This window comes from Glycine soja, chromosome 19, assembly GCF_004193775.1.
Source record: "Glycine soja cultivar W05 chromosome 19, ASM419377v2, whole genome shotgun sequence".
Lineage (NCBI taxonomy): Eukaryota > Viridiplantae > Streptophyta > Magnoliopsida > Fabales > Fabaceae > Glycine > Glycine soja.
The window spans coordinates 37,892,085-37,907,904 of NC_041020.1; the positions used below are offsets into that span (position 1 = coordinate 37,892,085).

A 15,820-nucleotide genomic window follows, 5' to 3' on the forward strand; every position below is an offset into this window, starting at 1 on the left:
TTAAATATATCTGTGTAGATTGTAACATAAGATTAGTTGTGAACTTTGATTTGCAATGAGTGCATCATGGTCATCCTTTGAGGTCTATAGTTCAAGTTATTCAATGATGGATACAAAAAAATTAGCAAGTTCGAATCTTTCATGTTTATAGAAAGGAGAATGCAATAGTTGATTGTTTAGCAAGTTTAGCTCATGACTATGATTTGGTTTGCATATGTTAGATAGCTCGCCCTTGGGCTCTTTGTTTTTTTTTTCTAAGGATGCTATGGGCTTAGTGTGGTTTGGGCGTTTTGCCCTCCTCAATACCAAAAAAATAAATAAGGGAAAGTGAATTGAGAAAAAGACAAATTGCTTGATCGAGATGAAATAGGAATAAAGATTGCTAAATTTAGGTAGACCTGCCAAAAAACATTTCCTTCTTGCTATGACATGAAATAAAGCAAAGTTTCTTCTTTAAGTTGATATTTCTATGTATATCCTATTTTCGATGAACTTCTCATGCCTCAGTGCTCCTATTGTTGTTCTTTATCTTAGCATTTATTTGTAGAACCTTGGTTTTTCAAGATTCAAGACTAGTCTTGATTGAATTAAATTTGGTTCATAATTTGAAAAGTTAATGGAAAACTTTATGACTACACTTGGGGTAAGGTATAAAGATGGTTGATGGTGATTTTTTCATGCATGTCTTTTGGAAGAGTGTTAATTTTTTAATCCAAATATAAATGCTTAAGAATTAAACATAACCATAAAAAATTTAGTTTTTTCAACTAAACCGAATTATTTTATTCAATTTGACTTGGGCAAGCCATTTCTAATTCTAATCATTTCAGACAAAACCATTTACGGGTTTAATTCTTTGTGTTGAATTGACCATAAACAAAGTAAAGGTGTTAAAAAAATTGAATTGAATTGAACTATTTAAGAACCAAACTAAACAAGAAAAATTAAACTTTTTTTAAAAGCATTTATATTCATCCGAATCATTTTTTGATTTGATTTAGTTATTTGTGTAGAATTGAACCATGGACACCCGCTTGATTTAAAGGAATGAAAAATGTGTGAAAAAGAAACTAGAGATAAAAAAGATAAAATATTTGAATTAAAGTGAAGTGTGGAGATATAAAACCCATATTAAATTTTAAAACTTTTATCTTAAATACATTTAAGTGTAATTAAACCAACACTATATTAATGCAAGACAAGATAATTAATAATAATGTAATGTTGATGCTTGTTGGATCTTGACCTTTGTGTGAGGATCTCAACTTCTTGATATTCTCGTGAGTAGTAAAAATTAATGTTATATTAATTAATATAATAATTTAATAGTCATCATTATTAACAAATTAATATAATACTAGTAAATATAATAATTTATTGAAATAATTGAAATTATAAAATGGCCTTTTTTTTTATAAAATTTTTTATTTTTTACAAACCAGCCAAACAGTGTAAATAATAGTTTTGCTGAGTTTTGAAATGAATGCTTAGTAGTGCAATGAATCGAAGCTGAAACAAACGCTCTAACCCATTACTTCTTCGCTTCACTCACCGGATTCTCACTCTCAACTCATATACCAACTCGGAGTTTCGGTCTTACCGTTTCCGATTCAAAACCCTAACTCGGATCCTCAAACTCAGTTGATTTCATACAACATGGCTTCGGGTACGTGTTCTTTTTCTCCATTTTCCCCCAACACTTCTTTCTCCTGTAGTTAATTTTTTCGGTTGCTAAATCGTTTCCTTTATTTATTCGCTTTGTCAATTTGAAGAGACTTGAAATTTGAATCCTGATTCGATTATGTTCGTGATTTATGCTGCGGAAAAATCTTGATCGCTACTTCGGGGGTTTCGGAGGTTTTTACTTCGTTGTAGCGCAATTGAGCATAAACTTTGTAACCCTATGATGTGTATATGAGTCCGTAATCGACAACGATGTGTTGGTGGCGTCCATTTGTGTGTGGCTGGCACCACGAATCAATGTTGAGGGCAATTCATAAGAGTCCCCAAAAGAAACTGTGAAGCTTTGAGTGAAACAGGGTTTTCTGATGTTTGCAATGTTTTAATGTTCTGGTGGATTGTATTAGGAGAGAATGGAATTGATTATTTTGGTGCTTAATTCCGCAAAATGCCTAACAACTACAAAGTCTTATCCCACTTGGTTGGGCTTTTCCTATATGTTGTGCTCTGTGCTAAACTTTGTGTAGACTGTAGATGGTTCCAAGCTCGGATAACAGAGGGTCTGGTGTTGGAAAGTTTCCAGCTGATTTAAAACATGTTTAATCTTTATGACATGGATTCATTCTACATGACTGCTTTTAGTTCCTGCCCCCCTTCATCCCTGATTTTTGTGAGGTGATATTTGTAAACATTATATCATACCACAAATTCCATGATTTGAAACTCTCCAATTATAAAAGGAAGGATAATCCCTGAAGCTAGCTAGATGGGTGTTCTTTGCCTAAGAAGTTTTCTAGCTATTCTTTTTTGATGTATTCATAATAGTTGGTTTCATTTTTACCAATTGACTTACAAGACACTAAGTAAGTGTTTGCTTCTTTTATTTTGTAGATGCTGATATGGAGGACTATGGATTTGAGTACTCAGATGAGGAGCAAGAGGAGCAAGATGTTGATATTGAGAATCAATATTACAATTCAAAAGGTATTTCCAACAACTATTATTACTTTTGCTTCTTGTTAGTTGCAAGAAGCAAAAAGATAATTCCTTGCATTTATGAATTGGGAAATTTTATCTTTTTTTGGGAATTTAGTGCTAAATTAGATTATGTTGAAAATACTTTGTTCAAATCAGTGTTCTATTGCTGAATATTTCTGCCAAAAGTAAAAATTGATTCATTATCGTGTTGATATTGATTTAATCTTGCTATGTATCTAACCAAGTGATTGGGTACAAGTAGTTAATGTGTTGAAGTTAAGGTTGAATTGTTCGGGTAGTACCCGAGTTTGATTCTTGGCAGAAACAATTCTTGACCAGTCTTTACTTATCTCTTGGCTGAACTCCAAATTAGTTAAGGTCTCTTTCCCTTGATGAATCGGAGGGTTAAGACAAAAAATCTTGCTATGTATCTTCATCGTGGAAATGAATTAAAAAAGGATTTGTGAAAATAATTTCTTTTGCATATTCATAAGATATGATTTTTCATTATTTATGGTTGAAGGGCGGTTGATCCATTTTTTGTACCGACTTCTTAGGATGTTATTCTGTTTGTATATAGGTTTGGTTGAAACTGATCCAGAAGGTGCACTTTCTGGTTTTGCTGAGGTAGTACGCATGGAACAGGAGAAGGCAGAATGGTGAGTATTTTATTCTCTGTGTGCTGTGTAATATGGATGTTGTAGTTGGAGAACTTAAATTGTTTTATAATTTTGTGTGTTGTATCCTTTTTTGTATCATTACTAATTAATTAATTAATTACCTGATCTATTTTTTTTTTTAATGAACCAAGAGTGTTTCTCTTTCCTTTTTAGTGGGTCAAACATACTTACCATTAATAAATAAGCTAATGTGTATGTTTCCTGCATTCCCTTCCTTTGTTTCTTGTACTCACTTGTGTAGTGCATAGTAATAGTAATATTATGTCTTAGAATCATTCCTCACAGTGATAATAAACCATTATGTATTGCATTTCATATTTATCTTACATTTTACCAGGGGATTTAAAGCTCTAAAACAAACTGTGAAGCTTTATTATAGACTTGGAAGGTATAAAGAGATGATGGAAGCCTACCGGGAGATGTTGACTTACATTAAATCGGCAGTTACTCGTAACTATAGTGAAAAATGCATAAACAGCATTATGGACTATGTCTCTGGTTCAGCTAGTCAGAACTTTGGCCTTCTGCAGGAATTCTATCAGACAACACTGCAAGCCCTTGAAGAAGCAAAGAATGAGGTTAATACATTTAGATATTATCTTTGGCTCATGGTATTTGTCATTAATACAATCTTATGTTTATTTTTTATGTCACTCATTTTACAGAGATTATGGTTTAAGACAAATCTTAAGCTTTGTAAGATCTTCTTTGATATTGGGGAATATGGGCGGATGAGTAAGGTAACATATTAGTATTTTGTGCAATGGTGTAGGTTGTTTTCCAGCTTAATTTGAATGTTTCTGTATCTGTATCTATTGGTATCCATGAGCATTGAGTGATTTATTGATTTTGTTGAACCCTGTCAGATATTGAAGGAACTTCACAAATCTTGTCAAAGGGAAGATGGTACAGATGATCACAAGAAAGGAACCCAACTTTTGGAGGTTTATGCAATAGAAATTCAAATGTACACAGAGATGAAGAACAACAAAAAACTCAAGGTCAGCATTTGTTTTAGAAAATAAATTCTTATTATGCAACTTGCATAGGAGTAATAATGTGCCTTTCCAATTTATTACTGTCTTTTCCTACAATTTTAGCTTTTAATTTTTTACCAAACTTTTTCTTGCTGCTTGTGGGATGAGCTCAGTTTCTCAAATAACAATTTTTTGTTAGTTTTATTCTTTAAGGATCAAAAGTGTGTTTGTTTTCCATTGAGAATCTCCAAAGCATGGTTTGGGCAAAAATCACAAGAGATGAAATTTTTAACCAAGACATGGTTTGCAGCTTTTGCAACTGAAAACCCAGCATGCACTAACTATATTTTACAAAGACATTTGTTATTGGGTTGAAATCAGTGAAAGTGTTCTTGATGTAGAAATCATTGAATGGAATCAAACGTTGATGGAGGAATATTTAGTGCTTTAGCTATTTTCTATCCAAGTTCATCCAAACACAATAAAATATAAGAAAAGAAGTTCTTTTTTCAAAACCCTGAGAATCACTTGCTCTAAAACTAGGTGGTGTGATATAGTGCATCCCTTTAAATTAGTCTTATGCTAGAGGAAAGTTGTTTTTATCAACGAGTCTTCTCGGTGTTAAATGCAGCAACTTTACCAGAAAGCACTCACTATTAAGTCAGCAATTCCCCATCCGCGGATAATGGGAATAATCCATGAATGTGGAGGGAAAATGCATATGGCAGAGCGCCAGTGGGCTGAAGCAGCTACAGATTTTTTTGAAGCTTTTAAGAATTATGATGAAGCTGGGAATCATAGGCGTATCCAATGCTTGAAGTAAGCAACAAAGTGTTATAATTTTTAATTTAGCTATTAGTTTTAAACAATTTTCCTAACAATATATGTCTGCATTTCATAATTGTTAATTACAAAAAGATACAGTTAACTATAAATCATTAATTTTGGCAGTAACTTTTATAAAGATGTATTATATACTTATGAAATCCATCATTTCCTGAGATTTAGCATTTAAGCTTGACTATTTGAAAATAAACCATTCAAGCAACCTTTTTTTTATTTAACTTGTAACATAGTTGCTATTACATGTCAGGTACCTTGTTCTTGCCAACATGTTGATGGAGTCTGAAGTAAATCCGTTTGATGGGCAGGAGGCTAAGCCGTAAGTTCTCTGTTTTTAATTTATTTGAGTAAATTATGCTCTCCCTTAAGAGATGCTTGAATTGCATTCTCCTTCCCACATATTTTAAAATATACACCTCCCTCCCTTTAAAGATCAATTTGTGTTTTATTTAAATCCTTTTTAATGTAAATGAGTATTTTAGAGTTTTCTTTTTCTTATCTGGTGATTCTCAGCATGATTACTAGCTATTTTTGAATATTTATTATCAATTCTGCGTGTGTTTGGTTCCACGGTGGCCAGAGAAAAACCACATAAAAAACATGGAAAGTTGGCTGCGGGAAGAAGTTGCTTCAAAGTGAATGGAAAAATTAATCGTGTTGAGTTCAGTGTGCCACAGCACCAAGCACACTCTGAGACCTTTGAACATTAATAAAGATTTTGGATGAAATTTCAAAGCTGATAATAAAGGTATTTAAAACTTCATTATCTTCTAAAATACTAAAGCCAATAAGATATTTAAAATTAGTTGTCTATTACACTGAGAGATTTGCTTATATTGAAAAGAATTGAAGTGTAACTTATATTCATCTTATGGGACGGGAGTGTATGTATATTTTAAATAAGAGGGGGAGGGTTGTAATTTGAGAAACTCTCAAGGGAGGGTTGTAATTTGAGAAACTCTCAAGGGAGAGTGTAATTTACTCTATCAATTGTTTTTACTCGTTTGTTTCTCCCATTCTTTGATCCAATTTCGTCCCTCTTTCTGTTTTCACCTCCGTATATTATGTCTTGTAGATACAAGAATGACCCTGAAATTTTGGCAATGACAAATTTGATAGCAGCCTATCAGCGTAATGAAATATTGGAATTTGAGAAAATCTTGAAGGTACTTTTATTGAGTCTAGCAAGAGAATATGTCTGCTGCACTAATTTGACCATAAAGTATTTCTCCTATTTTTCATCCAATATTTGTCGGAATTTGATTTTGGGTAATTTACTTTCCAGAGTAACAGAAGAACCATCATGGATGATCCATTTATCAGAAACTACATTGAGGATCTGCTAAAGAACATCAGAACTCAAGTCTTGCTGAAGCTCATCAAACCATATACAAGGATCAGGATCCCATTTATATCCAAGGTAAATGTACTCACAACTCTGCTTCATTTCTGAGCTTTTCCTCCTTCCCTCCAAGCCCATCATATAAATTAATGGAATAAAAAGGAAAATAAATAGTCAAATACACCTTTTCTATAAAAAATAGCCAAATATACCTTGACAACAACCATTCCTTCTAAATTGTCTCTGGTTTTAGTTCTGATGGTATAGTGTTAGTTGGGTAAGCCTTTGTTCATTTTGAAGAGAATGAGCCAAACATTATTCTGGGGCTTCCTGCCTCTCTTTTTCCTCCCTCCCTTGCCTTGTGCAAATGGTCAAGTCAAAAAGTTGCTATTGCCTTTTCCTAGTAGTAGTAGTTATGTTTATTTGTTCAGTTGATTTTATGAGGCACTTAAATTGCAGTTAGTCTAATAATAGTTTTTATGTAATAAAACCCCTATTAATTTGCAGGAACTTAATGTGCCTGAGCATGATGTTGAGCAGCTACTGGTGTCGCTTATTTTGGATAACAGAATTCAAGGACACATTGATCAAGTCAACCGGCTCTTAGAACGCTCTGATAGGTGAGTTTTTATGTTCAATTCCTTTTTACTGGATTTAGTTTTTATTCATAATTTTGTTTGTAAAAAACCTCGTATCTTTACTAACATTCTAAATACATGTTCAGGTCAAAAGGAATGAAAAAGTATACTGCCGTAGACAAATGGAACACACAACTTAAATCTCTTTACCAAACTATCAGCAACAGAGTTGGTTAAACCGTGGTGTCTAACGGGAGAGTTATCTGTTTTATTGTCCCCGCTGCAGTTTTGTTATGTGAATTAATGTATCTATTATGGAGAGTTAGGGATGTGTATTGCACCAATAGTGAACCAAAGCGAGACCCAACTTGTGATTCATGTTCTATTTTATAAAATATAATTGTTTGAAACATTCACGATTGATTCAAGGGTAGTTCGTCTAATTTTATTTTAGTGCTGAATATATATCTGCGTAGTACATTAAGGACTCACCATTCTTAATAGTCAATATAGAACAATACAACGCAAAAGAGGTCAATATGTATCACCAGTCATACATAATGCATACTTTATTAAAGATCAAGACAACTTAAAACAGGTCCATATGGATCACCAGTCATACATAATACATAAGTTATATTAAATTAAATTCAGGTGCTTCCTCATAGAAGTCCTGATCTTCAGGCTTGAGCCACCTCTACTGTTTCAGAACCCTTGTTTATTTCTACACTGTTTACACCTTTGTCTTGATTGGTACCGCATGGTTCTAGCTTGGTCGTCTTCTCTGACATCTTTTCTTCATGGTCAGTTTCATGCTCACAAACTGAGACCTCAACTTTTGGTTGACAAAGGACTTCTTCTGTAATCCATTTTCTCAATTGACTGATAGCCACTTCATCTGTTTGTGATAGTAAGAGGAAAGTTCAGTTTCTAGTGTAAAAAACATACCAAGAAGCATGGAGAGGAGAGCAATAACAGGCTAAAACTTTTGCAATTCCACCATTATTTCCTATTCTTCCCATTGCATTCTGGAAATTTTGGAATGCAATGGGAAGTGCATGAAACAATAGTGGAAGTGCAGGAAACAACACCTGCAGTAACATACCTAATCGTGGGACGGTGTGACCTTGGGGATGCCTTATTATGAAGGGTTTGTCAAATGCAGACGCTAGATCCTCTGAAGGCAGTTTCAGCCAATCTTTTTCCCCAATGAAGTGAACAGATTTAGCTTTGATGGGGTCTTTGTAGGCAACATCGCATATGCTGGGATCTCTGAATTTGCTTCCTGATATTGATATGAAAAATTTTATGGGTGGATGCTCCTTTAGCACCTTTCCCTGATAATGTCATATACATCGGTCAGAATTTTGTAGTTGAATTTAAATTACAAACAAAATTATAGTATTTACTTGCCTGTGCCTGGTAACCTATCAAAAGTGCTGAAAGAGTTGCACCCTGATTTACATAAAGAAGAAATTTAAGTCGAATAGTAGTTATACATAATAGGAATATACACTAGTAAAACCCAAAAGAGATCTACTCTTGGAACAATTATGAATGTTTTACCTGTGAGAAGCCAAGGAAGCCATCAAAGGGACCATTGGCTGTAATATAATCGCATAAGTATGAGATGCATTCTTCCAAGTTAAAGTACACTGTGAAGTCCTGAGAAAGATTTGTGTAAATGTTCAGTAAATTTCAATTACTACATAACCAGCCAGATCTGAAATGAAAGCTAGGAGGATATAGTATTTCTACCTTTTCGAATTGAAACCACTCATAGTAAGGTGGAGGGAAGATGCCTTCTATGTCAGACTTCCCTCCAGCAGGGTATTTACCATCTGGGAAAACCTGTCACACTAATACAATTTAGATGCTCAATGTCTTACATGCTTACAGAATAATACATTTTTTTTATCAGCAAATGTTAGCAATTAGTATGTTATGTTAATGGAGAGATTCGAATCCATGACTTTTTTATCACTCCAACCCTTAAGTCCCTCCCTCCAACCTCCAATAATACATTTAACTTTTTTGGTTTTATTGCTTTCATCTGTATATTTTTGTACTCGGGAAAAATTAAGACTACATTATACGTAGCAGTATAAACTATACTATATTAAGCTAAACAACATCAGCAATTATTATGAACAAGGGATAATCAGCACTAACACTAATAAAATATGAATTTGAAATGTCTAAGAACAAGGGCTTAAGGTTAAAAATGCTTCATGCAAACACTTGAACATTAACAAAGTAAATGGCATATATTACCATATCAAATTGAATGAATAGAGAAGGATCCCATTTGCTGATTTGCTTTTTAAGAAAACTCCCACTTGTTCTGAATCCGTGGAGGCACAGTATTTTCAGCTTCTTTCCATTTTCTCCTTCCATAGCTGTTTCTCTAATGACCTCTATTGCCTCACAATTCACAAGCTAAGGAAATAGACTTATTTGTAGGAAGTGGAATGTAATAATGTATGTAAAGACTGTTCCTACCTACCCCCTTTTTTTATTGGATTTTAACGACCATCTTATTTGACTATGCTGGTTGGTATTGCACGTGCAAGCGTCGCACTAGTGCCTAGTGGGCTACTACATAAACCGAGGCTTTTTTGGGCCCTCAAGCCATTACTGTATGAGAATTGATATTCGTCCTCCAAAATTGCTTTCGGCTCCTATCATCAACACACTTTTACTAAAATACTCTTCTACTCATTTCTTTCCATATTGGCACCCACCTCATCCCTTTCTTCCTTTTTCCTTCCTTCTTTTCTTCTTTCCCTCTCTTCCCTCATGTATTCCTCTCTTCTCAAGTATTTTTTTTCCTACTTCTGTCAACACAACAAAATCAAGATTTCATTGTGTATTTTGTACAATGGAGTTATGATTCTATTTTTTTTTGTTTTCTGATTTATGGCAACAATGATTCCGTTGGATTGCATAATTTGCAGCACAATGGATGACTATGCAACCCAACAAAATCGTGATTTTGTTGTGTTACAATTTAGGGTAAATAGTAACTTTTGTCTTTTAATGTATAATTTGCTGACAAAAACATCCCTAAAAGATGAAAATACAAAATTTAATCTCCGAAAGTGTAAAAAGTGCAACAAATACACCCGACTATTAACTTCCATCCGTCACTGTTAATAAAATAGCTAACATGACACAGAAGGACGAATTTATCACTAAAATGATTGCCAACATGACCATGTTGACTAGATCGGTTGAAAATATCACTAAGATACCATTTTTAGACATAAATGTCAGTAATTTTTTGTTGAAAAAAAATGTAAATATTTTTTTATTGGAGGAAAATATCAGTAATTTGTTTTGGATCTAAATATCAATACGTTCCATTGGATCAAAATGTCAATAAGTTACCATTATTGGATGAAAATGTCAGTAATTTTTTTATTAGACCTAAATATCAATATGTTCTATTGGACTAATTTGTTAGACTCAAAATTTCATTTCATTTAAGGGTAAAATACAATTTTAGTATATATTTTCGTCATTTTATATTGTTACAAACATATAACATTATAATAAATACTTAAAAAAATATATTGGCAAACATAATTTAAAACAAACATAATAGTAACGATAATATTGATTATCAACCATAATTTGTCTGTCATAATAGAAATTATCCAAAATAAACATTGTACCAATTTACCAAAATAAATATTGTAATAATGTATCAATCATTACAAACTTTTTCAAATTATAATAATTAGTCACAATTTACTATAAATAAAAGGTAAATATATCTCAGATTCCACTTCTTCGAATCTTGACTATTTTATTAATGGTGACGGACGAAAGTTAACGTTTGGATATATTTGTTGCACTTTTTACACTTTCGAGAACTAAATTTTGTATTTTCATCTTTCAGAGACGCATTTGTCAGCAAAGTGGGAAGATGAAAAGTCAAGAAAATATTATATAACAAATATGCCCCTAGGTTGGCAATTAGAGATAACCACGTTGATAATCATTTTAGTGACAAATTCGTCTATCTATGTGACGTAGGCTATTTTATTAACGATGACAGACGAAAGTTAACGGCTGTATATATTTGTCACACTTTTCACACTTTTGGGGACTACATTTTGTATTTTCATCTTTTAGAGACACATTTATCAACGAATTACATATTCAGGGACAAAAGTAATTATTTACCCTACAATTTATGTAACGCAATGGAATTGTAATTTCGTTGCACATGTGGGGGTGTTGAAAAAAAAAGTACAACAGAATCATGATTTCGTTATATAATATTTTTTGTACCCTCACTTGTGGAGCGAAAGTGTATTTTCATGGTACATTATGGGGAAGGTATTTTTGGAATTTCAGAATGATGGAGGGACCAATAGCAATCTTATTGGGACCAATAGCATCCCCGGCCCTTACTATATTGAAAGTGATTTACAAATTAATTCTTGAAAATTTATCTCTAAGGATCTATTTGTTTGTAGAGAAAGAAAGCGAAGGAAAATGAAGTAAAATATGATAGGACTCACATTTTTACACTCTTTTTTAATTCAAAACTTATCTTAATTCACTTTTATTCATTTCTTTTCATTGTAACAGATCCCAGAAGATTTGTTTTTGAAAATTTGATTCTAAAATTTCTCCAAATCTGGTTTTGGAAAGTGTTAATTTCTCTTAAAAAAATGTAGCAATTCCAGACGTGACAAATCACTTACAGAAATTTAATTTTAGAATGTTTTAAACTCTCTTCTAGTATTTTAATTTTAGAGGTGATTTGTAAATCACTCTGGAATTAAATATTTTCGAAAATGGATTACAAACTACTTTTGGAATTAAAATATTAAAATTTTAAAAGACTGATATATTTTGGAATAGGATTTTGAAAACAAATAACTAAATACTTATTTATTTACAGAAATAATTTTAGAATCATAATTAAAAAATATAAGATGGTGCTTTTGATAAAAAAAAATAGTGCTACCAAATAAAAAAGGATGGTGCTTCATGAAACAAATTATAGGCCTCAGAAAGATCACAACTATTAGACAAGTTTACAAGGTAATTATTAAATATGCTTACCACCATTGTTAATATACTTCCTATTTCTATTTTTAATTATTATATTTACATAAATATCCCCATCTCTTACCCAACAATGAATCTATAAAATTTTCTTAATGAAGACTAGAAGTATTATAGGATCAATTAAGTTTTTGGTCCTAAATTTTTTGAAAATTTCAGTTTTAGTCCTATTTTTTTTAATATTTGAGGCATCTATATTTTTCCTTTGTTCACGAATTCAGTTTTTATTATCAAATAATTGATAATGTAGTATCAATCTTAGCTCAACAACTTGTCACAACTTCAAGAAATTTCATAGGGGCAACCACATGTAAATTGTATAAGTTGTATATGGGGTGGGAAGAGGAGAATTTGACCTATTAACCACAGCGAATTTGAAGAACGGCTACAGCGAATTTGTAAAACGGAAGACGAACATGTGGGTGTTGAAACAATGTGTCATGCATATAAAAGAAATGAAATTCCTTTTGACGACTCCCCTTGAAGATCTGTTCTCGTTTTGAGCAGCATTGAACCATGAACAAGTCACACTCTTTATTATCACATAAGGTGGCGTGACCAAGGAAGGAGTTCATTACCTTATTGCACTGAAACTTGGAGTAATAACTTCACCCGTATATACTATGCTGGCCTAGTAGAAATATCTATATGGTTATTAGAAAAGAACACCTCAAAAGAACTTGCCACTTTTTCTCTGAAGAAGAATCTCTAACCCCTCGAACTTCTGGAGATAACTTACATTGCCGCTTAGACTCTTCAGACTCCCCAGATCCACTACTAGACCACTCAGACTACATGAAAATAAAAGAAACCAAGAAGGCATATATGTACCTAAAAGTAAGTCAGACTTCGATCCAAAAGAAAAAAAAAAGGATGTGCTCGACTTTCGGACAACAACAATAAGTTATGAAGTATGGATACCTTAGTCCCTTATCGTGTTCGGGTGTCCGACATACACCCGCATCCGATAATAACACCGATATGACGCTCATATGGCAGATGTTCATGTTCTAATATTTTGGACATTACAGTTGTCTCGGTATTTATATTGTATCTGATATTCCTGTTGCTTCATAGATAATAAGGTTTAATGAGATAGAAAGAGAGGGTTTGGCGAGGTATTTATAGAAGATGGACCCCTAAATGATAGCCCATGATTGACTGTTAGATCAACCACGATCAACAACTACAAAGCCTAGATGTTTAGCATTCTAGATCGCTTAATGACCACTAAATCCATAGTTGCGAAAGAGGAGATCGATGTGCCCTAGCGTGTTGACAGGTGCCTTCTCAAGAAATTCTATGGGCCATTATAATGTGAATATAAAGAATTAGATTTTAGAAGCAACACACACTATTTATTTTCTTTTATTACTCTCATTTTCTATATTTAGGGGATAGTACTGACCTGAGCCTCGGATTCCTTTATTGATACCCCCATCTTGCGGCGAATCACCACAGAAATTGTCGGAAGTTGACGTGAAGGATCCGAACATGCAAAGGAGAAAATTATCTTAGTATTCCTGTGAAATTAAATTTATTTTGAAATATGTTAAATATAAATAAAATATAAAGTTTAATTTTTATACATGGTTAATTTATAGATTTTTACATGTTTAACCAATGATAAATTATTATCAGGGTAGTTGCTATAAAAGTGAACAGATTTAACTCTCGTTAACAATTCCTATGATAAGATGATATTATAAAAAATTTTACATGATTAATGTGTAGACTTTTTGCTAAATAAAAATTTGATATTTTGTTCCGTCCCAAGTTATATATTATTTTTCTCTTTATTTTCAACAATCCTTACAAATATACATTCATATTTTTAGAACAAATTACAACAACACTTCAATTCAGGTTTGCACTAATTACACGTTTCCTTGGTAGACATTTCTTTGGCACTCTTCATGTAATGATGTTACTCAATGCTTTTATTTTAAGTTAAATTACACATATATCATAGTCCTTTTTGGTGAAACCCAAAAATGTTCCTCACATATGTGTGTAACATAGCAAGGCTCAAGCTAGGTATTGAGAAGCGTTTCTGGGTTTTGGCAAGGAGGGGGTCCAAGAAACATCCATCGCCATCTGGTTTCGCAATGAGTCTGTCGCTGCCATTTGCTGCCACCTTGTGTACCTTGCCGTTACCTCCTCTGACTACGACATAGGCAACATCCACAGTAATCGTCTCAACTCGATTTCTCCAAATAATTTGTAAGTGATCATGTTGCTGGATTTGTGATCTACCATTTCTATTTCAAGTTTCCCATTATGTTTTCTTTCATAATTTGATTCAATTCCTACATTGTAGTGTTCTTATTGTTCTTTTTGTTCTTGAACAAATTTGAGTGTTTTTTTATTGGATTCTGGAAGTTTTGGATGGAGGATAATGAGATAGAGTTTCTTATTTTATCTAATGCATAGAACTTTCAAATTGTTTTTTGAATAACACATCTAAATCCCTCCAGCAATTTTTTTTTATGGGTTTGGGATGTCCATTTAATTCATATGTTAGGTTAATTTGATGAATTAAGGATAGGTGCACAATCACCCTTATTTATTAGGGCTTATTCACCAGGAAACTCTATTTAAGCCATAGAAATAGAAATAAGTCAAATAATACTCCCATCAAAGAATAAATATAAACTGCTAATGATCCATTTTCTGTTTTTGAGAATCCAAGAGAGGTTGTAAATAGAGGTGTTTGGAGAGGAGGGGTGCAACTGTAATTATAATTGAGACCGAAAGATTAGGGGTTATTTATAAGGTGAAAAAAAAAAGAGATGCATGTGTAATTAATACAAATCTTAAATGAGGTGTACTGTAATTTAGTTTTTTATATTTTATTTTTATCTCATTTTTTATATTTTTCTTTTTTCACATTATTTATCATATCAATCAATTTTTTTAAAATATTTCTACGTCTCATATTTCTTCACTCTAATTCAACCCAAAATGGAATGAATATTTTCATTTTTCAAATAGATAATTAATATTGTTCAACCCAAAATGGAATGAATATTTTCATTTTTCAAATAGATAATATTGACCTCTTAGAGATCCTTCTATAATTTTTTATTACTTTATAAAAAATATTAAATGAAAAGAAAGTTTATTTAATATGTTAAAAGTATAAAATATATTCAATACTTATCCTAAAAAGAAAGAGGAGGATTCCAAATTATTTGTTCCTATTTTGAAATAGAATGATAAAATTTATATTTTAATATTTTAATATTAATATTTAACATTAAATATATGTAAAATATTAAAAATATATTAAATATTAAAAGTAAAATATTAATATGTGAAAATTTTAAAATATATTTAATACTTTTTTGAGTTAAAGTATATTCAATGCTTATACTAAAATATTAGTATTAAATTTTAACTATTAAAAGCATATTTAATGTGATAAATATATTAAATATTAAAATAATAAAATATTAATATTTAAAAGTTTAAAATAAATTTAATACTTTTTTTAATTCAAAATAAATTCTGTAAAGAAGTTAAAAAAATTTAATACTTATACTACAATATTAAAATTAAATGTAAAATATTAAAAGCTTATTTAATATTTAAAATATATTAAATATTAAGAGATAAAAAAATATCATGTTAAAAGTTTAAAATCTATTTAATATT

The 15,820-nt window shown here is 31.8% G+C and overlaps 2 protein-coding genes across 3 annotated transcripts; one reads left to right on the forward strand and one right to left on the reverse strand.

Annotated features, from left to right (window-relative positions):
* Nucleotides 1–1,466: 1,466 nt before the first annotated feature.
* On the forward strand, nt 1,467–7,506 carry LOC114400062 (COP9 signalosome complex subunit 2-like). Of its 2 annotated transcripts, XM_028362323.1 has the most exons (13): nt 1,467–1,666; nt 1,773–1,857; nt 2,572–2,664; nt 3,239–3,317; nt 3,676–3,916; nt 4,004–4,078; nt 4,205–4,339; nt 4,947–5,134; nt 5,409–5,477; nt 6,234–6,324; nt 6,444–6,578; nt 7,008–7,120; nt 7,225–7,506. In XM_028362323.1, exons 2-13 carry the CDS (start codon nt 1,815–1,817, stop codon nt 7,313–7,315), a joined length of 1,353 nt encoding a protein of 450 aa, XP_028218124.1. In that variant the 5' UTR covers nt 1,467–1,666; nt 1,773–1,814; the 3' UTR covers nt 7,316–7,506. The 2 variants fall into 2 exon arrangements, with proteins under 2 accessions (XP_028218124.1, XP_028218125.1); XM_028362324.1 differs by lacking the exon at nt 1,773–1,857 and having other exon boundaries at nt 1,468–1,666; nt 7,225–7,487.
* A 112-nt stretch (nt 7,507–7,618) lies between these two features.
* LOC114400063 (dihydrofolate reductase-like) lies at nt 7,619–9,560 on the reverse strand. Its single transcript, XM_028362325.1, has 6 exons — nt 9,353–9,560; nt 8,837–8,929; nt 8,645–8,743; nt 8,492–8,533; nt 8,184–8,415; nt 7,619–7,976 (listed from the first exon to the last, which is right to left on the reverse strand). The coding sequence occupies exons 1-6, from the start codon at nt 9,473–9,475 to the stop codon at nt 7,759–7,761; spliced, it is 807 nt and encodes a 268-aa protein (XP_028218126.1). The 5' UTR covers nt 9,476–9,560; the 3' UTR covers nt 7,619–7,758.
* Between the last annotated feature and the right edge of the window lie 6,260 nt (nt 9,561–15,820).

Excerpts from the sequence above, each read along its gene's own strand:
- LOC114400062 (XM_028362323.1), top strand. The coding sequence starts at position 1,815 with ATGCTGCGGAAAAATCTTGATCGCTACTTCGGGGGTTTCGGAG. Across the intron at positions 1,858-2,571 it reads CTACTTCGGGGGTTTCGGAG|ATGCTGATATGGAGGACTAT; the intron begins GTTTTTACTTCG and ends TTTATTTTGTAG. Across the intron at positions 5,135-5,408 it reads AGGCGTATCCAATGCTTGAA|GTACCTTGTTCTTGCCAACA; the intron begins GTAAGCAACAAA and ends ATTACATGTCAG.
- LOC114400063 (XM_028362325.1), bottom strand. The coding sequence starts at position 9,475 with ATGGAAGGAGAAAATGGAAAGAAGCTGAAAATACTGTGCCTCCACGGA. Across the intron at positions 8,534-8,644 it reads GCTTCCTTGGCTTCTCACAG|GGTGCAACTCTTTCAGCACT; the intron begins GTAAAACATTCA and ends TATGTAAATCAG. Across the intron at positions 8,416-8,491 it reads TGATAGGTTACCAGGCACAG|GGAAAGGTGCTAAAGGAGCA; the intron begins GCAAGTAAATAC and ends TGACATTATCAG.